Source organism: Notolepis coatsorum (assembly GCF_963971535.1).
Source record: "Notolepis coatsorum genome assembly, chromosome: 11".
NCBI classification, from domain to species: Eukaryota; Metazoa; Chordata; class Actinopteri; order Aulopiformes; family Paralepididae; genus Notolepis; species Notolepis coatsorum.
In genome coordinates, this window is record NC_140175.1 from 13,974,904 (window position 1) to 14,000,406 (window position 25,503).

General features: G+C 43.4%; 1 protein-coding gene across 1 annotated transcript in view; it reads left to right on the plus strand.

Moving 5' to 3' along the window:
* tnfrsfa (tumor necrosis factor receptor superfamily, member a) overlaps window positions 1–25,503 on the plus strand; it is a 50,906-nt gene that overhangs the window by 21,079 nt on the left and 4,324 nt on the right. The window contains exons 2-9 of the mRNA XM_084324063.1: window positions 2,912–3,086; window positions 10,702–10,833; window positions 15,025–15,136; window positions 16,900–17,045; window positions 17,414–17,506; window positions 18,255–18,301; window positions 19,486–19,794; window positions 22,624–22,660. Of these exons, the coding sequence (XP_084180189.1) occupies window positions 2,912–3,086; window positions 10,702–10,833; window positions 15,025–15,136; window positions 16,900–17,045; window positions 17,414–17,506; window positions 18,255–18,301; window positions 19,486–19,794; window positions 22,624–22,660 (1,051 nt within the window). The remainder of the gene's footprint in view (window positions 1–2,911; window positions 3,087–10,701; window positions 10,834–15,024; window positions 15,137–16,899; window positions 17,046–17,413; window positions 17,507–18,254; window positions 18,302–19,485; window positions 19,795–22,623; window positions 22,661–25,503) is intronic.

Genomic DNA, 25,503 nt, shown 5'->3' on the forward strand with positions numbered 1-25,503 from the left:
CCATAGCCCTGCCCATACCTATGCCTACCCCCCCCCCATGCTGCTATGATGCCTGAATTTCAATAAAGGAATATTTTATCTTATTGAGTTGAACAGTACCTACAAGGAAAATACATCATGAAAGAGACAGGTTGCTTGTATTGCTCCATGCTCTCTGTGCGTGTGTGTGCGTGTGTGTGTGTGTGTGTGTGTGTGTGTGTGTGTGTGTGTGTGTGTGTCTGTGTGTGTCACAGTGTGTGTGTGTGTGTGTGTGTGTGTGTGTGTGTGTGTGTGTGTGTGTGTGTGTGTGTGTGTGTGTGTGTGTGTGTGTGTGTGTGTGTGTGTGTGTGTGTGTGTGTGTGTGTGTGTGTGTGTGTGTGTGTGTGTGTGTGTGTGTGTGTGTGTGTGTGTGTGTGCGTGCGTGCGTGCGGTGTGTGTGTGCGTGCGTCTATAAGTCTGTGTATGGTCCATTGGTCCACACCATACTAGCTTGTTTTGCCTCCCGTTCTGAGTGCCTGGATGGTTCACTTAATTACCTTTTCACTGCAGATGTTCAGATCAGATGGTTCAAATTAAGAGCCTAGATTGCTCCCACAAGGCTTCCTATGAGACACAAGACTCGCCTCTCTCTCTCTCTCTCTCTCTCTCTCTCTCTCTCCTCTCTCCTTCCTTCAATGCATCTGAGCACGAGTCCAGTGGGAATCTAGGGTTGGGCATCGTTTTGGATTTGAGCGATTCCGATTCTCCATTTCGATTCCTGTTCTGAACGATTCTCGATTCCGATTCTTTGAGGTGCAGGTCGAAACAGGTCACAGCTTATTTCGCAGGAGAAAAGATGTATTTGAAAAATCCTTTATTTTTTTCATACTATTCACATTGTCAGTTGACTTGATACAGTTTAATTTGGTTGCTGTACTGTAACTAGGGTATTAATTAACAAATTAATTTATAAAAAAAAAAATTTATGAAATGCAAACATCTTCTTAACGGTTCCGGAACCGGAAGTTAGGAACCGGTTCCTATTGGAACCGGTTCTCGGTGCCCAACCCTAAGTGTGATACTGTAAATACACTATAATAACACAAACCTCTCCTCTTTCTCCTACATCCCCCCCCCCCAATATCACAAGTCACAGATCAGTTAGAATAATACCAGAAGACAATATTTAGTCACTTATAAAGTCACATGTGAAGAAACGGCTAAATGTCACACGGCTAAGATAAGAAGATGAAACGAGGTGAAATATAATAATAATAATATCAATAAACTTGATAAACCTGATCTATTCATGTTCATTTCAATCAATCAATCAATATGAATAGAATGCATAATGTAAAGTATGACCTGGCAGTTGAATATCATGAATATTGATATAACACATACTGTAAAAGTATGACCGGCAGTTGAATATCATGAATATTGATATAACACATACTGTAAAAGTATGACCGGCAGTTGAATATCATGAATATTGATATAACACATACTGTAAAAGTATGACCGGCAGTTGAATATCATGAATATTAATATAACACATAATGTAAAAGTATGACCTGGCAGTTGAATATCATGAATATTAATATAACACATAATGTAAAAGTATGACCTGGTAGACACTACATGAAATGTTAATGTAAGTGAAATTTGCAGCTTGACTTGACTATTAGTTTCTATTATTGGCAAATTATTCATTATAAGACGTTCATATGTATAGACCAAGACTTGCCTTTACCTTTTCTTAAACATAGGAACGTTTTATAGACTAGATGAACCTTTATATAAAATATAATAAAAGCTTTTTATATGATTAACATGTATCCTCTCTCTCTCTCTCTCTCTCTCTCTCTCTCTCTCTCTCTCTCTCTCTCTCTCTCTCTCTCTCTCTCTCTCTCTCTCTCTCTCTCTCTCTCTCTCTCTCTCTCTTATGTGAAAATAAGCCTGTTCAGAGCCTACTGTACTCTGTTTCATACTGCACACCTCTGGTGTAATTATAGCTCAGCAAAAATTTAAAGACTGCAGGTAGCATATAATGATGCATTTAGGATCCTCCTTAAGCTCCCAAGACGGACTAGTTAGTGCAAGCCATCTGTTTGTGACTACAAATGTCCCTGCTGAGGAACTTGATGTTTAAATTTATGTGTCGACTATTAGAGTAAAAAAAACAGGATAATAGGTGCCAAAGTGATACAAGGTACTCCTCTGATTTGTGGAAACATTGGAATCGATGCCTTTATGTATCTTAATCTATGTTGTTGGCCCTGTTTCTTTTTCTTTTTTTATTGTATTTTTGTATTATTGTTGTTGATATGTATATGTGTAATATGGACCTTGAGTCTGAAATAAAGTCTTCATCATCATCTCTCTCTGTCTCTCTCTCTGTCTCTCTCTCCCCTCCCCCCTCTTTCTCTCTCTGTCTGTCTCTTTCTCTCTCTGTCTGTCTCTCCCCCTCTATCTCTCTCTGTCTCCTCTCTCTGTCTGTTTCTCTCGCTGTGTCTCTCTCTCCCCCCTCTGTCTCTCTCTGTCTCTCTCTCTCTCTCTGTCTCCTCTCGCTCTGTCTCTCTCTCTCTGTGTCTCTCTCCCCCCCCCCCTCTCTCTCTCTCTGTCTCTCTCCCTCTCAATTCAATTCAATTTCAATTCAATGGGGCTTTATTGACATGGAAAACACACGTTTACATTGCCAAAGCCAAACAAAACCAAGCAAACCAGTCAAACAGAGAAAACAGAAGAAATCTGTACAGTACAGATTCAAGGAATTTTGTGTGTGATTGACAGTCTTTATGGTGGTTGTATTCCGTTGGATGTAATTTTCTTGTCACAGCAGCTCACAGATCTTGCTGCTGTGTTGTGTTTGCACATTGTTGTATTTCTCCCAGTAGTTTTGAGTTATTTGCCATGTTTTCAAAGTCTCTCTCTCTCTCTCTCCCCCCCCCAGGTGTTGGTGTGGGTGCTGTGCTCGGGGCTGGCGGGCGGTGCAGCGGAGCTCAGCCCGGCCTCCCAGTGGTCCGGTGACGACTCGAGGAACCAGACGCTGCTGCGGCGACACAGAACCTGCGTGGAGAACCAGCAGTACCTCCACCAGGGCCTCTGCTGCCTCAACTGCCAGGCCGGTAAGGACCGTGAGAACAGGCAGAGAGCGGAGGGAGGGATAACCAGAGCCAGCGGGAGCTCTTAGGAACGGGCCCCCCCCCCCCCACTAGGGGAACTAAACCCAGAGCCTTCCATCCCACTGTTGTATTGTTGTTTTTATTCCAATTAGTGTATAAAGCGCTTTACAATTAGTTCCTCACATTCGACCCCGTTCACTCACACATTCACACACCGACGGCGGAGGCGACCGTGCGAGGTGCCGACCTGCTCATCGGGAGGAGTTAGGGGGTTTTAAGTGTCATGCTCAAGGACACATCGACACGCTGCCCGGGAGGCCTGTATTCTTTTACCAAATGGTTAGTGCATTTTGCGAATCTGATTGGCCACTGACAATTCTGGTCATGTGACATGTGCGCCCAATCGTGTGATGGCAAGTTCTTTGGACGATTAAGCTTAGGCGCTCTTTTGAAGTTGGTTAAGGTTAGAGTTTGTCTTAGAGCAGGGCGATAGAACACCAGCCCTGATTCCAAACTCTAACCTTAACCAACTTCGAAAGAGTCGCCTATAAGCTTAACCAGTGATAAACTAGGCGTTAGGTCGTTTGCAGGCTGTTCGACGCGGAAATGGGCAAAGACACTGCTCGTCATGCGATTGGGCGCACATGTCACATGACCAGAAACGTGCGTGGCCAATCAGAGCGCAAAACGGGAACGCGGAAACACGAACCGTTTGGTAAAAGCATAGACGCGCCCGGGAGGAGCGGGAATCGGATCGGGAACCTTCCGATTACCAGATGACCGCTCTACCCCCTGAGCCACTGTCGCCCCTGTATATACTTGACCACATTGTGCACAATTGTACAGCCCTGGCCTCTATTTTATTTTATAATTCTATTCTATTCTATTGTGCCTCTATTTTAATTTAGTTTCTATTTTTATTTGATTCTACATTTTATTGTATTCCACCGTAATTGTCTGTCGCACCAAACTACCAAATCAAAGTCCTTGCATGTGTAAACTACTCGGCAATAAAGACCTTTCAGATTCTGACTCTGAACAGAACAGAACAGAACAGACCCTAAATGAGGAGCAGGCCTCACGTGTTTCCCAGCTGTAATATGTGACGCTATATGCTAACTGTACATCATCCCAGCCGGCAGACTGAACGTCTACTTAGACGCCACAGATGTCACATAATCAAATGTATATCGTTTCAAAAATGTCAATGGAGGGTCTGTCTGCTCTCTGGACCGCAGACCCCGTTGAATATGCACGCATTTGAGTGAAAATAGCATTTTTTTACATTTTCGAACGGAGATGCCAGCGTTTGTGTCGATCGTTGCATTAATAATAATAATATTAATAATAATAAACCTTATTATTTGTATAGCACCTTTCATACAAGGATTGCAGCTCAAAGTGCTTCACAGCAGTAAAAAAAAGACACAGGCATAAAATGAGGACAAAATCGGCAGATCGAGAGCAACGCATAAAGTGATTGATTGATTGATTGAAAACTTTATTAACAGGTTGCAGAATGGGTACAATACAGTACGGCTCAATACAAACAATTGTTAAGGGAATGCAGACCAGAGAAAGACTTTCGTCTTGTTTACATCAGGGTCCCCCATTTTCAATTCACCATGATTGCGGCGCAGTGCAGACATCAAATAAGCATAAAATGAGCACAAAATAGACAGTCAGGATAAGGCATAGAACATTAAATCACATACTTTTATCACATCAGGATCTCTTTAATAAGACCTTCGCTGACGACACCTGTTGTTAAGCCAAAGCGATGCGAGAAGCGAGAGCGAAGCTTCCCTTCATGAAGGAAAACCGAAATAACATTCAGAATCGGCATCATTCCCAATTAAAAAATGATGCCATTAAAAAAACCCTGTCTTAGTGAGGCGCCCTTCACGTGACGGGACATATGGCCTCACAGCTGACGCGGGGCAACAAAGACGGCCCAATGAAACCGAATAAAAAAAATAAAACCCAAGATCTTTAGGTTTTTAATTGAGCGAGACGCTGTCGACATCACGCCGGATGAATGGGGAAGCTGTCCGCCCGCGGATTCCAGCCGTAAGATACTACTTTAGACGAGTGAGTGTGGAACATGCCTGACCTCCCCGATATACCGAGGAATGGCATGTATAACTTTTGATTGGTGTCATAAATCCTAAAAGAAAACGGCCGCGATGATGCGAAGCAGACGTGGAGGAGGAGTGAGAGGAGGAGTGAGTGAGCGGAGTGAGACACGGATGAGAGCCGCGCAGTGACAATCTGCAGGGAGGCGTGTTAGTAGCCGAGCGGGCCTCGTAAAAAACGCACACGTTTTTGGGGGGAAGCGCATCGGGGTTGTTGCCCCGCTGTTGAAAAGGTAGTTAAAAACTCTGTACTACGTCGTGTCGTTTAGTTTGCAGGAAATCACACCACGCCGGTGTAGACGACTTCCTTTTAGTCCGCGTTCTGAAATGTGGTTGGATTATATTCAAATGTAATTGTCATTATACGGCACACGTACTGTACAACTGTACAACTGTACTGTACAATGAAAATAAGTCATTTTTTTATCCACTTTTTCTCCTTATTTTCTATTTTTTTCCCATCCCAATTACGTGTTTTCCAATTCTCCCCTCCCCTGTCTTGAACGTTGCTCGCATATGCCCCCCACTGGTCGGTTGTAGGGAGGATAGAAGCCTTGCGTCACGTGTCCCCTCCGGTACACGAGGAGGCAGCCTGTCGCATCTTTTCACCTGCCAGCACGGACTGGTGAGGTGTAACGTGTGGGAGGTTCACACTGCCCCCGCCATTTTCCTGTCTCTGCTGTGCAGGCGTCCCCCAACCGACCTGTAGGAGTCGCTGTCCACAACGTCCAGATTACCACCCATCGACTTCCACCCGCTGACAATTGAGCCAGTATGACGGCCGGCCCAAGCCGGAGGCAACGCCGACACCCGGATTCGAGACCGGAGTCTCTTGCATTGGTGACGAGCGCAATCTCCGCTGCGCCACCCAGCCGCCTCAACGAAAAAAATAAGTTTAAAGTGCAATAGTAATATACAATGTACAGGTGATTTAAACTGGGTATAAAGTATCTAACAAACAAATATCTAATCCAATAAAGATTAGATTAGATTAGATTAGAATTCAAAATGTATTGTCATTATACAAGTACAGTACAACAAAAAGACATGGCATCCGACCAGAGTGCAAATGTAACAGTAAAGTGCAATAGTGATATACAATGTACAGGTTATTAAACTGGGTATAAACTGGGTATATATACTGGGTAATAGTGCTAATAAGATGTATGTACAGAGTTATAGTATATTAATATGTACAGTGATACAGGTATAAAGACACAATTACAGTTACCCAATAATTACTGTAGCAACAGATTAATAATAACCAGCCAGTCACTAGAACGGGTTCCAATAATAATAAATGCATTTTCCAAAGGTTTCTCATAGTTGAAAAAATAGTGCCCCCGTTATTACATTGTGGTCTATATATCAGTGACCACATTAACCCTTTCACTGCCACACGACAGAAGGTTAACCCTTTGTAAAGGGTTAACCTTCTGTAGTGTGGCAGTGAAAGGGTTAACCCGGCTGTCGTGTGGCAGTGAAAGGGTTAACCTTCTGTGTATTGTCACAGTGAAAGGGTTAACCCGGCTGTCGTGTGGCAGTGAAAGGGTTAAAAAAATTATACGAAACGGATCAGAACCAGATCCACATTTTCCCACATTCCATTTCCTCCCTGTCTGTCTGTGTCAGAGACGGGCTTTTGGGTTCAGAGCCACGACGCCGTCACAGTCAGAGTCTCCGGCATCCGGACCTGTCAGTCATCGTTAGGCAACGCTCGTGAAATAAATTCAAGCGGCTTACTAATACTCTGCTGATATCAAACGCAGACGGAACAGAGGCGGACAGCGCTCTCTCTCCACGACCTGCCAGTCATAGCCGTTAGGGTCTCTTTAATCTCTATTTCTAGTTCTGTATTCATGCGTTAGGTATCTTATTAACCCTTTCACTACCACACTACACCAGAAGGTTAACCATCTGTAGTGTGATAGTAAAGGCGAGGGTTAACCTTCTGTAGTGTGGCAGTGAGAGGGTTAACCTGCTGTCGTGTGGCAGTGAAAGGCTGTATTGTCGCAGTGAAAGGGTTAACCGTTTGGTAGTGTGCGGCAGTGAAAGGGTTAAGAAGCGCTTAGTTTACTCCGTTTATTTGATCGGGGACACAGTGCATAATCAATCAACAGTTTATACATTTATAAATTAATTAATACAAATTAAAAACTGTAAATATGCCAACATTAGCAGGGTTGCTAGTTTTCAGTTGTAGTCCCTGAGGCTAGATGTTTAAGCCAGAAAGAAACAGAAAAATAGAAGGACATTAAAGCTAATATAAAAAAAACAGTTTAAAACATATTCTGTACACATTCTGCTTGTCACATTTGACCGGGTTTTGCTTTCTTCATATCTAGCACAGCTGGCAACAACAGCAAACGACAACAACAACGATAAGGGAGAGGTTATTATAGAGTAGCACTGTGTGCTTTGCCCCCCCCCCCCCCCTCTCTCTGTCAGAACCCCGAGGTCAGCCTGGTCCCAATAAGTCTGTTCTTGGAATGTCTCGTCCGACCTGACCCGACCCACGGTCCCACTTTTCATTTAAAATGTTTTCATTTAATTTCAAACCTTTATTTAAAGGAACACGCCAACATTTGGGGAAATTTGCTTACCGTCTTCTCCAGAGAGAGAGACAAAAAGATCGATACCAGTTTCCTCTCGGTGCGTTCAGTAGAAAGCTATCTGGCTGCATGTTACCCGGCCATGTCCGCTTCCATTCATTGTGCTAAGCTAGGTAGCTTTCTACTGAACGCACACAGAGAGGAAACTGGTATCTTTCTTCTTGTCTCTCTCTCTCTCTGGAGAAGACAGTAAGCTAATTTCCCAAAATGTTGGCGTGTTCCTTTAAACTCGAAAGGCAACCGAGGTGTCCCTCATTTCTCGTCGAGTGTACATATACAGAAATTAGCACATAAAATCATAACAAATCATTAAAACTCATACAACTTGATTGACAAAGGTTGGGAGATGAAGGTTTTAAATTCTGCAACAGAGGGGAGAATCTCAAGCTTTTAAGGACTGTTGGAGTTCATTCCATGAGCTAGAGGGGCATCAAAGCAGAATGTAGATGTACCCTGTTCTGAGCAAACTGGACCTTAACACTTTCAGTGCCGGCCATTAACATGGTAAAGCATGGTTAAATGCCAGCACCCACTTCAATGATAGCGTTGTGAACGCATAATCTCTGTCTTAAATTATGGCTATGTGTCTAATCTGCCCGTCGTTTATCAATGACTTGTTTGCAGTCAACATTGTCGAAACGGATTGTTTTTTAATTGCTTCATTTCCGTTTTATAGCATTTTGAAAAGCCCTCGTTTTCAAGGAAAATATAAAGATTCCGTTAAGGACCAGCCAGTCACTAGAACGGGTTCCAGAATTCCATTCCAAATCATGATGTAGTATAAGGAGGTCACTTAACTAAAAAATGAAGAAATATTAGTGTACAGTATGTTGTGCCTCTCCGTCAGAGAGGGCCAACCAACCTTCTCATAAAGGACACAGTGATGAGTGTCTCTGTCTTGAGTGTATCTATCATAGTGGTGCATTTGATCCAAGCACTGAGCTTTTCAAAGTTGCATCAGTCAACAACATCATGTTTTCCAGTCCTCTAAAGTCTAAAGCGGCGAATGCTGTTTGAAAGTAGAGTCGACACACAATATGAAAAGCGAGTCTTCGCCGGCTGTAGACTGAGTTACAGCAAGTTGGACTGGTTTCCTCCAGCGGTCTGTTATTCTACCTCCATACCTGCGTACGTCACCTGTTAACGTTGATTGATTGTTACAACCAATAAAAAATGTATTTCAGTCTGGAGGAAGTCACAACTACTCACAGACTGAGATTGTTCTAATCTAAACCATAATTTAAAAAGACTGTAAATCCAATAGTCTTACTGCAAAAGCAGGCCATTCGTAGTATTAATAAGGCTGATTACTATGGGATATGAAATCCAGTGTTTATAAGGTCCCATGTTATGAAATAGAATGATTAAACATTTAAAAAAAAAAGAAATATAGCCTACATTTAACAATAAGTCATTACCGGTAACTTTTGGTTTAAAAGAAATCTAAAAATAAATAAGTTTGTGTTGCTATTTTTGAGGGTTACAATTGTGTCATAATTTTTTGTTATTATCTTAATTTGATAAGAATATACTGTAGATCAGGCATATATATAATAAGCATTATGCAACAGCCTGTACCTTTTCAGTCACTGCCAAAAATCAAAGACAGTTGACCTGATTTACAGTCTGGAATGATTGTGCATATTGTATTGTGTGTGATGACTGAATACAACTCCTACTATTACTATCAACCAATCCTCCCAAAACTTCTAAACCAACAACTAGTGGCCCATTTGCTGAATTTCTCCTTCAAGAAGAAGTGCACAAACTTTTTTTTTTTTATTGATCTTTTCCCCCCTCCATTTTCCTCCGATTTTCTCCCATCCCAATGTTAGTCGTCGTTATGCCAATTCCCAATCCCCTTCCTGGTCGCTGCGCACTTACCCCCCACAGTCGGTCTGGGAGAGTGGAGGCTATCACGTGCTTCCTCCGACACACGTCTAGCCAATCAACCGCTTCTTTTCACCTGGCAGCGCGGATTCTCACTGAGAGGGCGTAGCGTGTGGGAGGACCACACTATCCCCCTCACGTCCTATCCGCGCTTAGCAGGCGCCCCGACCGAACTGTAGGAGTCGCTGTTTACAACGACCCGGACCCACCCCGTCAGCTTCTCCCACCCTCTAATACTGCCAATTGTATTAGTGTGAACGGCCAGCCAAGCTGGTGACAACCCCGGAGCTGTGAGCTGGATTCGAACAGGCGAATCTAGCCGCTCCGGGGTTTGGTGACGAACGCAATCTCCGTTACGCCACCTGACCGCCCCTGCACAAACCTTTTGTGCACAAGCTCCCTAACCCAGAAGACACAAACAGCCATTGTTTCCGTGGGCTATTTTGCGTCTACTGTTTATGCCCCATGCAAGCCTGTGTCCAATGTCCATTCATCTGTGTGTGTGCAGGGGCTGTGAAGTCTGAACGGCCGAATGAGAGTGAGAACCCTGTGTGTCTTCCAGAGGCAACTCGCAATACTTAAATTTTCTTGAAGTATTAACTCCCCCCCGGTCTCCGTTACCTGCAAAGGCTTTTCGACATTCCTCGCATCGTATCACAATCTCTGCCCCCGACACCGCATCAGATATAGTCCCCGGCCGAGACCACATGACGGATCAAGCGCCCTAATTGGTGTCATGCATGACCCAGTGTGTGAAACACTAACACGCTTGACAAAACAACCAGGGATTGGAGCGAGGTCAAGTCCCTGTGTGTGTTTTGTAGCGAATGCGTTCCAGTCCGTGTGGTTTTTCTTCCACATGATGTCGTCGCTAAGTATAGCTATGTATATACCGCCGCCGGGGCTAAAGATAGCATGTGACTGATTGTATTTGACTGATCGTTCTCCCCCCCCCCCCCCCCCCGTGTCGTCCTGCTGCAGGTACGTTTGTGCAGAAGGCCTGCGAGCGGGACCTGGAGCAGGGGACCTGTCTGCCCTGTGAACACGGGCTGACCTACACGGAGCACTCCAACGGCATGAGCCGATGCCTGCCCTGCACCCACTGCCGCATGGGTAACGATCCTCTCCTCTCTCCTCTCCTCGCCCCTTCTCTCTCCTCTCCCCTTCTCTCTGCTCTTCTCTCCTCTCTTCTTTCTTCTCTCCTCTCTCCTTCTCTCTCCTCTCCTCTTCTCTCTGCTCTTCTCTCCTCTCTTCTTTCTTCTATCTTCTCCTCTTCTCTCCTATCTCCTTCTCTCTGTTCTTCTCTCCTCTTTTCTCTCCTCTCCTCTCCCCCTCTCTCCTCTCTCCTTCTCTCTGCTCTTCTCTCCTCTTCTCCTCTTCTCGCTCCTCTCCTATCTCCTTCTCTCTGCTCTTCTCTCCTCTCCTCTCCCCCTCTCTCCTCTCTCCTTCTCTCTCCTCTCCTCTTCTCTCTGCTCTTCTCTCCTCTCTTCTTTCTTCTATCTTCTCCTCTTCTCTCCTATCTCCTTCTCTCTGTTCTTCTCTCCTCTCTTCTCTCCTCTCCTCTCCCCCTCTCTCCTCTCTCCTTCTCTCTCCTCTCTCCTTCTCTCTGCTCTTCTCTCCTCTCTTCTCTCCTCTCCTTTCCCCTTCTCTCTCCTCTCCTCTTCTCTCTGCTCTTCTCTCCTCTCTTTTTTCTTCTATCTTCTCTCCTCTTCTCCTCTCCTCTCCCCCTCTCTCCTCTCCTCTCCTCTTCTCTCTCCTCTCCTCTCTCCTCTCCTCTCCTCTCCTCTCCTCTCCTCTCCTCTTCTCTCTGCTATTCTCTCCTCTCTTCTTTCTTCTATCTTCTCTCCTCTTCTCTCTCCTCTCCTCTCCTATCTCCTCTCCTCTTCAGAACCTTAGAGAACCTTAGCGGCGCGCCCTCAAACGTAACTCTGCCGTCGGGGTGAAAACCTTGTATGATATAACGAATATGATATCACTTTTATTGCCTACATTTATGTCTTTCTACCATTACCCTGCCCATACCTGCGCTTCCCCTCCCCCACGCTGCTATGACGCCCCCACATTTCTCCCAAGGGCATCAATAAAGGAATATCTTATCGTATCTCTAAAAGGGTTTCTGGGATTGAAGCGAGAACGACCTCATTTTCCAATCGACACACATTTGAATAGTGTTTTTGAAGTTCTTTGTTGGATTTTCTTGATAGGTTTCCTGGCCTCTAGGATCATAAAACCAGCTGAGAACATATAAAACCATGTGTAGACTAATGTAAAAATACAAAAATGACCAAAACTGGACATACAAGGTTTTCACCCGACAGCAGCGAGATGTTATATAGACCATGTACGACGCTCAGAACCTCCCCACACACACACGAGTTTTACGAACTCCGACCATACACCCCTAACTCACATAGATCCCTCGGACACCTCTTTTGCTAAATTTTTGCCAAAGTTATTGTTCAGAAAAGGTAACAATATCTTTTTTTTGTGTGTCCCGTTTCTCCCGTTCTTTTTTTTAAAGCCACTCGTGAAAATCCGATCTTACGGTGTTAAGTGACACGGGGAGGAGGGTGTGTCCTCGTTGCTTTGTCCTCCTGCACTGAATGCGAGCGCGTCTCGGGAGGGTTGCCTGTGCGTCTGTCTCACCTGGCCGGACTGGGTGTGGCCGCCCGTGTTATTGTCTCCCACACTGGGCGTCTTTGTGTTCCCAGTGAAAGGCCCGAGCTCCATAATAGAGACTTCTGTTACATGGGATGTGCTTAGTCATTGAGGTGTTAAGAAACAGCTTTAATATGTGGTGCCTCAGTGCAAACATGGCTTGGTTCATGTCTGTTTACCCGTGACTACAGATGGGGGACAAGTAAGAACTGACGTTTAAATGTGTCTCTCTTCGGAAAGATCTGTTTACCTGGGATATTAGTGTTCATTTCCAGAGGAGCAATATTTAGTCTCCACGCTCGTGGAAATGATATTTGATTGGTTAATACATTTTCATTTCACATTTCAAACCTTTATTTAAACTCGAAAGGCAACTGAGGTTTCCCTCGTTTAGTCACGTCGAGTGTAAATACGGAAATCTAACAAACAAAAAAAAAGCATAAAATCACAATAAGACAACAAGACGAGGCAAAAAGCAAGGATAACAAATCAATTAAAACACGTACAACTTGATTGACAGAGGTTGGAGATGGAAGGTTTTAAACTCTGCAACAGAGGGGAGAATCTCAAGCTTCAAGGCCTGTTGGAGTTAATCCCATGAGCTGGAGGGGCATCATAGTGAAATGCAGATTTTCCCTGTTCAGAGCAAACTCAGGGACCTTAAGGACCAAGCCAGTCACTAAGAACGGATTAAATACTGTTCTATTCAAGAATAAATATATCCTCGGGTTCATGTGATAAAAGTTATTTATATAATCTCTGCTGATTATCTGGCGGTGACTGGAGCTCACGGCGTTGATATGTTGATCTCCGCCTCGTCTCGGGTCAGTGTTGTTCCTCCCTCCGCCCCCCTCAGGAATCCATTTTGACTGAACGGCTTTCCACCGGTCTTGCCGTTCTACCTCACTCTGCCAGCGCGATGTTTGTCACCCTAGGGGCCTACAACAATACAATGTCTTGTATGTGACCACAAATCACACTTATGGTCAATTAGATTCAACAGTATACCTTTTCACATTTCGTTGATAGGGCATGCAAGGCGACATTAGTACGGTCTCTAGATAGGGTGACCTGGGGGCCCCTCGGGGGGAAGGGCGTCGGGGGCAGCAGGGTTCTCTTTCACCAGCCGTAGATTTGCTCAAAGGAATATCTGAGGAATACTTGGGGAAAAAGTGCAATCGTTACAAAATCGAGAGAAAACCTGATTGTCGGCGGTAAGCATGTCATCGTCTGCGTAAGTGCGTAACGTGGCCGCAACGACACTTGGAAGGATTTACGAGTGCACTTTACGCGGATATAAAAGGACACGTTTCAGAGTCGGATCGTTATACTACTGCATGCACAACCCATGACACTTCCGTGACCCGCGCTGATGTAACGGTCTCGTAGGAACGATCGGGAAGAATGATAAGAGTGATATGGGTGTTTTCCGTAGCCAACGCGGTCTTATCAGAAAACGTAAATAAAGTACTAATCAACCAAAGGAAAAAAGGGTACATATGTTATGTTATAGCCATAAGTAATATATATACTTATTGTATGAGTAATATATTTACATTTCGTATCGGTGAAAGTCCAAAAACAAACGGCGTGACTGGGAGTCGAACTAACAATGATTTCGGTCGTGGGCGAGTGCTCTCACCACTAGACTACGCTTCCCACCCACCCTGATACAAACACAGCAATACTATGTTGATGGTTAATTTTAACGGTTATGGTTAAGATATAAAGTTAGGATTAAGGTTGTGGTTAGCTTAAGGTAAGAGTGTGGTTAAGGTTAGGGTTAGTTTAAGGTAACTATGGTTAATGTTAGGGTTAAGGTTAGTTTAAGGTAACAGTGTGGTTAAGGTTAGTTTAAAGTAACAGTGTGGTTAAGGTTAGTTTAAGGTAACAGTGTGGTTAAGGTTAGTTACTTTAAGGTAACAGTGTGGTTAAGGTTAGGGTTAAGGGTTCGTTCCCCAGCAGGGGAACTAAAACACTCTCTGAAAACGTTAGAAGTAAAAAAAAAAAAAATTGAATATGTAACATATGTACTCATTTGTAAATACGTCAATACATTACTTATGGCTATAACATAACATACAAAATACCTTTATCCTGTGGTTCGATAAGTACTTTCTGCATCTTCTGGCCGTCTCAGACCCACTCCTATCCGAGCTCCGGGAGGGTCATCATTGATCAAGGAGAAGCCACATTTTCTCAGTCCTTGCCCCACAATGGTGGAACAAACTGCCCACCACAGTTAGGACAACCGAAACCCGTCCAATCTTTCGCTGTCGACTAAAGACGCACTTCTTCAATCATTATCTGAAATGAAAGAAAAACAGAAAAAAACTCTAACCCTAACTAACCATACAGTCATGCACTTGTCCTAATAAACTAACCTACACTGTAGCACTCAACACTTTGATGAACATTGTTACTCAGCTGATAGAGTTGTGCCCTTCCTGATGACTTGTCGTACAGAACTTGTAAGTCGCTTTGGATAAAAGCGTTCAGCTAAATGACTAAATGTAAATGTACTTTATTTACATATTTTAAGATGGATCCTACCGTAGTATTGACCTATTTGTGTCTTCCCCTCCCTCCCTCCCTCCCTCCCTCCCTCCCTCCCTCCCTCCCTCCCTCCCTCCCTTCCCGCTGCAGACGAGATGGAGACCGTGCCCTGCTCCAGTACCTCGGACACCCAGTGCCAGTGCAGGCAGGGCACCTTCTGTGTGCCCGAGCAGGCCTGCGAGGTCTGCAAGCGCTGTGCCAAGTGAGTGTCTCTTCCACTGTCTATCAACCCCCGACAAGAGTGTGTTCTATTTAAAGATGTCTATTTAAGATGTCTACTTCCGCTTTTATGTTCTACTATCCGTTTCACTATCGGTATTAAAAATACATTTTCATATACAGTGCATGCATTTTTGAGACAAGGATTGTCGCCTGAAATTCACGAAAAATTTCACTATAACCAAATGGCTCATAATCGATATTATTTGTATAATATTGACGTAACGTTTACAAAACATCACGAATGTAAACAAACGTAATATTATCGTTTTCGAGAGGGTCCCACATTTTGTGCAACGTAATACAGAATCAGAACACATAACACACAACAACAACATAAATAAAGGACACATATAAAAACACAACAGAACAAGTACACATTATAAGAGGATATGTCTCTCATTATAAGAGGATATGTCTCTCAATCTCCATCAATATAGCCTAAACACATGTACAAATTCCGTTTTTTAGCAGTCGTATGCTGTCAGTTTTTGTATCAAATGCTCAGACAATAAACGATATTAGATGCGCTTTGTTGTTGCTGATCAATTGTTTTATTAGGATCCCCGTTTGGTGTCAAATTAATGACCGCTAGTCTTCCTGCGATCCTCGCACACAAATGATATAACAGAATACACATACAGCATGTAATTAATAATACAATTCAAATAAGAAGGAAATCAAAACTTGATATTTAAACAGTGAAGATACATGAATGGTTGTATTCATTCACCCCCCCCCCCCCCCCAAAAAAACTCATACCTGAAAGGGTACATGAAAAACTGATCGAATAATAATAATAATTGTAGTGGCCAAAATCCAAAAAGGTCTGTGTTGTAACTACAATTTGAAGGTTCCTTTGTAGAGCTTGGGGCTGGGAAGCAGTGTCAGACTCGCAGGACAGAAAACCACTGGACGTTTTGGTTGCTCTTTTGCTTGTTTATTGTCCAGCAAAAAAACTAAATATGAAAACAATATTAAACATAGAAATAAACAGGAGATCGGCGGCTGGGTGGCGCAGCGGACGTTGCGCTCGTCACCAACGCAGGAGACACCGGGTTCGAATCCAAATCCGGCTGTCGCCGTTGCCTCCGGCTTGGGCCAGCCATCATACTAACTCAATTGGCAGAGTTAGCGGGTGGAAGTCGATGGGTGGTAATCTGGACGTTGTGGACAGCGACTCCTACAGGTCGGTTGGGGGGCGCCTGCACAGCAGAGACAGGAAATGGCGGGGGTAGTGTGAGCCTCCCACGCATTACACCTCGCCAATGAGAGTCCGCGCTGGCAGGTGAAAAGATGCGACAGGCTGCCTCCTCGTGTACCGGAGGGGACACGCGATGCAAGGCTTCTATCCTCCCTACAACCGGCCAGTGGGGGGCATATGCGAGCAACGTTCAAGACAGGGGAGGGGAGAATTGGCACAGCGAAATTGGGATGGGAGAAAAATAGAAAAAGGAGAAAAAAGTGAATAAAAAAAAAAGAAATAAACAGGAGATCCTAATAATCTGCCTTGCGTGTCGACGACGGCATCGCTGCTGCTGCCTGCCGCGCCCACGTCACACACCGCACCTGTGGCTTATAGCTTTAGCCCCGCCCCCTTCACCGGAGCAAAGCGCAGCACCGCTCACTGCAATAGAAACATGATGTATTAGTAAAGGTTCAGAATAAATCAAAACAAAATAAACTTGAATGCGGCTCCTACAATGTTTCTAATCAAAGCTAAATGTAACGTGTGTGTGTCTCCAGGTGTAAAGCAGGGGAGGAGGAGGTGAAGAAGTGCACCCCCTTCGCCAACACGGCGTGCAGGAAACGAGACCCGTCTCCACCCACCCAGAACGCCCCGGTCAGCGCCGTCCCCACGCCCCCCGCCTCCAACTCTCCAGAGGCCATAGGTAACTAACTATGATTATATATATAATATAATGACAATACATTTGAATATAATATAATGATGAATTAGTGCTACTACTGAGTAATAGTGCTAATCAGATGTATGTACAGAGTTGTAGTATTAATATGTACAGTGATACAGGTATAAAGACACTATGGTATAAGTCATACTGGCCAGCAGCGTACCTAGTAGGTAAGGGTATTTGTACTTATGTACATAAATCCTCCCACGGTTTTCTATAATTTTTTGCACAGAACTGGTTGCCATAGAACATTTTGTGACTTACTGTATACATTTTATTTGTCCTATTTATGGACTTCTGAACAATGTTTTCATTTACCTAATGTCTGTTTTCTTTTTCTTTTACAGTAATCCCTCTAATAATCCTATTGGTCCTACTCGTTCCCATTGGCTTCAGTGTTTGGTGGTTTTTAATCAAGCAACGTTCGTGCGAAAGACCATGTAAGTCAAGTTGGAAACCACGTCTCTCTGCAGCGTGCGGGACGTATTAATACATTGATTTGTTTGCCTAAGGCTGTGATCACATTGGACGCCTTTTTCTTGTGCTAAAAAACCCAAGGAGTGGCGGTTTACATAAAGAATCAAAAACAGGGCGCAACGAGCCATGCCACTGATTACTGTTGCTACCTCAGCTAACGTTACATAAGTTACATTACTACTGATTACTGTTGCTACCTCAGCTTACGTTACATAAGTTACATTACTACTGATTACTGTTGCTACCTCAGCTAACGTTACATAAGTTACATTACTACTGATTACTGTTGCTACCTCAGCTAACGTTACATAAGTTACATTACTACTGATTACTGTTGCTACCTCAGCTAACGTTACATAAGTTACATTACTACTGATTACTGTTGCTACCTCCGCTAACGTTACATAAGTTACATACATTACTACTGATTACTGTTGCTACCTCAGCTAACGTTACATAAGTTATATACATTACTAGGTATTCAGATACCTCAGAATTGTAATCCCTCCTCTCTGTTGATTTGATTGGTATGTCGACAAGTAGGTGATATTGACGTAGGTGTGCTCCGTGGCTAAAGTTTAAACTTTTTTAAACTGAGAGCGCCCGAAAAAGCGCGGCTTCCAAAACGCGAGGCTTGTTGCTTGGAGGAGGCGCGCGCCTGTCACAACAAAACCATTAACAGCCTAACGCTATTCATGTGCTGTGTTGCAGGTCCCGGAAGCCGCTGTGACTCCAGTGAGATTGTGAAGATTCCCATCGTAAGTCCTGCATCTTTTTTCCACTACTCTCCATCACTTAAAGGCGCTATAGACAACATTCAGCCACTAGATGTCACTAGAGCACCAGCATCTAAAGACCACAACAATGGGGTCAAACTGGAGGTAGAATAGAATAGAATAGAATAGAATAGAATAGAATAGAATAGAAGTAGTTTATTCATCCCGAGGGAAATTTGCCACTACAAATCGCTCACAGTAAACAGTAAACATCTCCCCATTTCCATAAGGGAAAGCCCCACCCTTGCTTCTTTTAGAGGGCAACTAAAAAATGGCTGAAGTCCAACCAGTCATGTGAACACATGTGACATGATGTTATGTATTTGTAATTTTTTTTACTGTTTTTATGTGTCCTGTTTTTATGTATTTGTACATTTCTTACTGTTTCTATGAGTCCTGTTTTTATGTTTGGGGACAACGGATGGAAATTAGCCTCGTGCTAAATCCGGCAATTTTTACACTCCGCTGTGTTCATAAATTTTGCATTGTCCCGTCCAAATAAACGAATAAAAAAATAAAGGTAGACAAAAACAAAAAGTCACGAATAAGAATAAAAATAAGCCTAAGAATAAAATATGGTCCGGGATATACATTTCCTATGTTACATTCTAATATAAGATATACTAATATAAAATGTCCTATGTTACATTCTAATATAAAATATACAGTAAAAATATCCAGAATATACAGAAAGTGTAAAATTGTACTATGTCGGTCTAAAAGTAAAAGTAAAAAGTCCAGGAAGATGGTACTGTCACCCTGTGCTCAGTGATGCAGTGAGGCACAGTGATGCATTATAAAGTCTGATGGCTGTCGGAATGAAGGACTTCCTGTGCCGTTCAGTGCGTCTAGTCTAGGTGTTGCGGATAAAATATGAATCAAGATCCAGCAATTTCCCCGTCCAATTTCCCCACTTCAAATATTGCCGTAAAAACATATTTCAGGTTAACCCTTTCACCGCCGCACTACCAAAACGGTTAACCCTTTCACTGCGACAATACACAGAAGGTTATAACCCTTTCACTGCTACACACGACAGCCGGTTAACCCTTTCACTGCCACACGACAGCCGGTTAACCCTTTACTATCACACAACCGATGGTTAAAAAAAGAGAAAACGTTGCCGAGTTAGTGAAACAGCCTTGTTTCCTCCGTGTCGCCACCAGGAGGACGAGAGCGGCCCCACGGCGGAGGAGAGGCAGAACAACCAGAACGCCGGTCTGGAGGGCGAGGAGGAGGAGGAGGAGACCCGCCCCGAGTCGCGGCCCCTGCTGCAGGAGACCCAGGCGGGCCTGAGCAAGGCGTCTCCGCCCCTCCTGGAGGACGAGGACCGGGGCCTGGGCGACAGTCTGCCCAACACCACCAGCTCCTCGCAGACCAGCCTGTCCGCGCTGCCCACCACCACCGCCTCCGCCTCTTCCGGCAGCTCGCCGCACCACAGCCCCGTCGTGGAGAGACCACAGCCCACCGCCGTGGTGAGATATTCTAACTAACCTTACTGTCATCAATCAATCAATCAGATTTATTTATATAGCACATTTCACATGACGCGTGTCAACCAAAGTGCTGTACAGAGGGTAGGTACACATAGATACATAATGACAAGAATCACACTCCGTTTTATGGGGAGGGCACACAGGCAAGCACACAGGAAAACAGGGCATGAGTCAGTGAACGGGAAAGGCTAGTAGGTAGAAGTGGGTTTTGAGCCTAGATTTGAAGGCATCTATCGAGGGGGCGAGGAGCCTAATGGAGGTGGGGATGCTGTTCCACAGTTCAGGGGCTGCGATAGCAAAGGCACGGCCCCCCCTGAGCTTGAGGTTAGACCTCCGGACTGTCAGGAGCCTCTGATCGGCTGACCTGAGGGACCTGGTGTTGGAATAGGGGGATAGGAGGTCTGAGATGTAGGAGGGGGGGTGACCATTAAGGGCTTTAAAAACAAATAGGAGAACCTTAAAATCTATCCTGTAGCGTACTGGGAGCCAATGAAGGGAGGCAAGGACAGGGGTGATGTTGTCAAGCACTTGTCCTAATAAACGAACGTACACTGTAGCACTCAACACTTTGATGAACTTTGTTACTCAGCTGATAGAGTTGTACCCTCTTCCTGATGACTTGTCGTACAGAACTTCTAAGTCGCTTTGGATAAAAGCGTCAGCTAAATGACTAAAATGTAAATGTAATGTAATATTCCATCCCATTGTATTGTTGTTGTTTTTATTCTAATTCGTGTGTATATACTTGACCACGTCATGCGGTTGTATAGCCCTGGCCTATTTTTTTTTATAATTATATTCTATTCTATTGTGTTTATATTCCATTTTATTTTATTCCACCTTGTTATTTTATTATCCGTCCGTTATTGTCTGTCCGTTAATGTCGCACCGAAAACGTACCAAATCAAATTCCTTGTATACATGTGAAAACTACTTGTCAATAAAAAATAAATAGCTAGCCTAGCTTAACACAAATGAATGGAAGCGGATACGGACCAGCTAGCCTAGCTTAAAACTCTGTGGGAGAGGTGTTTTTAGCCAACAGCTAGCTAGGCTAGCTGATCTGTTTCCGCTTCCATTCATTTGTGCTAAGCTAGGCTTAGCTTGCAGTCGGATAGCTTTCTACTGTACGCACAGAGAGGAAATTAGTATCCATCTTCTTAAGCACATTTCGCATAATTTCGGCGTGTTTCTTTGAGTCAGGAACACAGTAGAGTAGCTGTGAGCAACAGACAGTGCAACCTGTTTTTAGGCGTGAAGATAGAAGGAGATGGATATTATCCACACACTGGATTGCAGCCCCAATACCTTATTGACTAAAAAGTTAAGTTTCAAAAATGTCATTTGCCTGACGAAGAAGACCCTGTTGGGTTCAAACGTTGCTTTTTTTTGTCAATATAAAGTATTGGGATCTGTAATGCAGTGTGCGGATATCCATTTCCTTCAGTCTAACAGGTCAGGAACACACACACACAGACACACAGAGACACACAGACACACACACAAGGGCGTAGGTTTGGATTCAACATTGAGGGGGACACTTTAAAGGGGAACTATCTTATAAATGGCCTTTTTCAGTGTTTAGCATTGTTTCCTAGCTATGTGGACTTATATTAATATGATCTATGTCTCTAATTCTAATATTGGCGCATTCTTCCAATTCTCCTCTCACAATATTCACCCTCACTGAACTGAGTCATCTGAAAATGTGATGATTTGTGATGTCAGAGAGACTCCGCTGCATGATAATGTGGCAGATGCCACCAGGCCACACAGTGGTTTAGGAGCCCAGCCTCAAAACGGCTCGAGATCTTGAGGTAGAAAAATGCTGTTTTTGAGGACTTGATTAGAAATACAAAACAATGAATTAAAAAAAATTATAATTACAGAGGTGTTCCATAAACTCACAGGAATTGTGTAAAAGTGCCCAAATAGTGAAAGAAATTGTAAAATAGTTCCCCTTTAAGCGGGGGGGGGGGGGGGGGGGGGGTCTGGGGGTAGTTGTCCCCCAGGAGATTTTGAGCGTCAAACACTTTTCCTGCATCTTTTCTGCATCGATTTATGGTGGAAATGTCTTTATTTATGTGAAAGAAAAGACAACGTTCAGGTACCCGCTGACACACATATAAGGGAATATAATGCAGTGAGTATATAAATATATATTATATATCTTTTTTGAGGGGGACAAATTTACTTCTTCTTCACAACAATGTCCCCTGCAACGCCCCCCCCCCCCCCCCCCCCCCCCCCCCTAAATCTACGCCTACACACACACACACACATGAGAGACATACCAGAGTTCAGTGTCTGAGGGCGAGAGTGGGAGATACAATGTTGTTCTCTCCTCTGTCATGTTCTTCTAGGACAGGGGTTCTCAAACTTTTTTTATACCACGACCCCATTTTATTTAGGATATTTTTTGGCGACCCCACACACTTAATGTATCGCGTAATGTCAACGTGGAATTAAGGAATATCGAAATAAAAGCACACGTTGTTGAACTTGATCATGCACATTTATTAGAACATTTTATCACAGCACTATGTTATCAATAGACGTTTATAAAACGAGGCATATTTAGCCAAAATATGTTGCAAGAACATATTTTTTTAATATGGATTATTTATATTCTTTTACTTGCCAATGCGCTGTCACCTACCCACTCACTTTGGGTCGCGACCCGTAGTTTGAGAACTGCTGTTCTAGGATGATACAATGTTGTTCTCTCCTCTGTCACGTTCTAAAACTGTTGTTCTCTCCTCTGTCATGTTCTAACCACGCTGTTCTCTCCTCTCTGTCATGTTCTAGGATAACCCTCTCCAGAGCCGCCTGGTGCCCTTACTAGGTAAGAGACCCTCCTATAGACTTTACTGTCTTCTTATTGTTGTCTCACCGTTCTGTCCTGTTTTGCACTTATTTATTTATTATTATGTTTATTCCTATTTGTGGAAAAAAATCATGCCACTGTAATGTCGAATCACGTTCCATTTGTATATATACAATATGGTGAATAAAGTAATCTGAATTTGAATCTATAGGACACTCGTTGTTATGGTTACGAACTGATAAAGACGAGCAGCGCTTGACACGTTTACGCATTCCATATTCAGCAAAGCCGTTCATCATCCGCCACACATGCAAAAAAAGAAAAAAAATTATTAAAAGATGTGGAACAGCTTACTGCAGACAGTTCATGTCAGTCCACAGTGAGAAGGGAAAACAAACACGAGACCTCCTTTCATATCGTCGGGATGACGGATTGATCTCGTGACAGTCAGGGTGTCCCTACAGCCTGTGGGACAGAGCTGTGTTTTTCTGGCTGTGTTCTAAATTAGAGAGGGGGAGGCGGGGGCCTCGCGGCTTTGTTAAGAAGTCTCTCTCTCTCTCTCTCTCTCTCTCTCTCCCTCTCTCCCTCTCTCCCTCTCTCTCTCTCTCTCTCTCTCTCTCTCTCGCTCTCTCAAAGTGCTTTTGTCGGTTTGATGTGCGTCGGTGGCTATCGCTTACTTTGCCTTTTTCGCGTTCAATGGTTCTATCTCAAACCCCGCCCCCTCTTTTCTTCAAAGCATGAATGAATGAGTTTATTTCGAACTGTGTGACAGACTCGGGCCGGGCCGGGTGTTCTGTTCTGAGTTGTCACCACTAGACTGGATTTAATCAAAATACACATGTCGGCACACACAGTAGAAGCAAGTTTAACAACAGCTGTTTTAATGTTGTTTAGGCAGGGCGGGGGAAAGGAGGGGTTAGTGTGATCGACGTCAGCGGATCAAGGTTTGAATGCCTCCAAGGACTGGAATAGAACACGTAGAATGCATACTTTTTTAGTAGTAGAATTTTGAATGGAGGACTTTTACCAGGGTCCTATTTTTATCTACTTTTACTTTAGTAAAGGAACTGTGTACTACTTGTTCCACCACTGGTAATTAGGGGTGGGGGGGAATTGATACGTAGTGGTACCGCGATACTTTGCGTGGCGATACTGTATCGATACAGGGACGCCAAGTATCATAAAAAATAAAAAATAGAAATTGTATAAGGAAGTTGCATTGTTCATTTCAATACCTGTAATAGTACAGTAGTCCACACACACACACATGTGCATTCAGTTAAATTGGAATATGACTGTAATACAAACAGTTCAGTTTGTCAGGTACATGCAACACAGATTACAGTGTTGACATCTGTCTGCTTGAGAAAATACCATGTTCTGCATTAAAAAGTATTGAAGTGAGATGAACAGACTGAACTTTTTTTTATTAGATAAAACATGTTGACAAAGTTTTACTTTGCAGTTGAAAAAGGTAATAAATAAAATTAAAAAAAATTTAAACATTTAAATGAAAAAATCGCAATATTAATATCACGATATCGTGATATATTTAGTATTGCGATACTATCGTATCGTGACGCAAGTATCGCGATAGTATCGTATCGTGAGGTCTCTGGCGATTCCCACCCCTACTGCTAATGAGATCCTCCAATCACAGCCGCTGCCTTCCTTCTCCGAGCAGTTTGAGGTCAATAGGGAGGTGTAGTCTGACGTCACTGGTTGTTCCACCCGTATAGGGATTCATCATTGGGAAAATGGATTATCGGCTATTGTAACAATTCTGCCGCATGGAAATTGAAGAGCTTTCCATTTTTGCACAAAATGAGTTCCCATCTATCACTAACATTATTGTTTAAGCATTTTTGGTTGAAAAAAAATTTGGCAATTTCTTTTAACACTTTGAGTGCCACGCCGGGTTTTCCTTTTTACCCCCTTGATGCCATGGTCCACTTCAATGTTAACGTTAATATCGCCTAATCTATGTTTTAAATTATGTGTCTAATCTGCCCGTCGCTTATCAAAGAATACTTTTCCAGTCAGTGCTGTCAAGGCAGATTGGTTTTTTATCGCTTCATTTCCGTTTGAGAGCATTTGGAAAAGCACCCGTTTTGAGGTAAAAAACAGTTCATTCTAGACCATTCTGTGATAATCGTCTTTTACTGGAATATTCCAGAACGTTGATATTCGTCAGCATATTTATGAATCGTTTTCAAATAAACGCTAGATGATCAATATTATACGTGCACGCAAGCACTTTTACAGTGAAACCGAAAGAGCCCATTTCACAAAACAGCCTATATCTTCATCAAAATTAGTCTGATTATCCTAACACTGATAACATAGATTCCTTACCTGACATCAGATGGTATCCAACTGATGGTATCCAACTGATCACCATTCGAAAAAATCGATAAGTGTATGGATCCAACGTGATACAGTAGTACACATGAGGCTCCAGAATGAACTCTGGTAACCCCGGCTGGATCAGTGGACTGGAAAATGTGGAGTACCGGATTTTTTTCCCCATCCATTTTCATTGAGTCCATTCCGAAATCCCTTATGTCATCTGGGAGATGATAGGGGGCGCTTTTTTCCACATATGATTGCCGGCGGCGCTCGGGTATACTCGGGTAGGCTCGCGTGATGCAATATGATTTCAGATCGCTAAAAAAAATTTAAATAAAAAATTCAGAGAAATCTCGTGAGTGGCTTTCAACATAACTATCGGAAACCCGAGATATCTCGTGTGTGGCAGTGAAAGTGTTAATGATTAATTGCGAATATTTTCAAGCACAGAAAAGGTACACCAAATCGAATGTTAATGCTTTATTTGTTTTAAACGAGACTATTTAGAAATG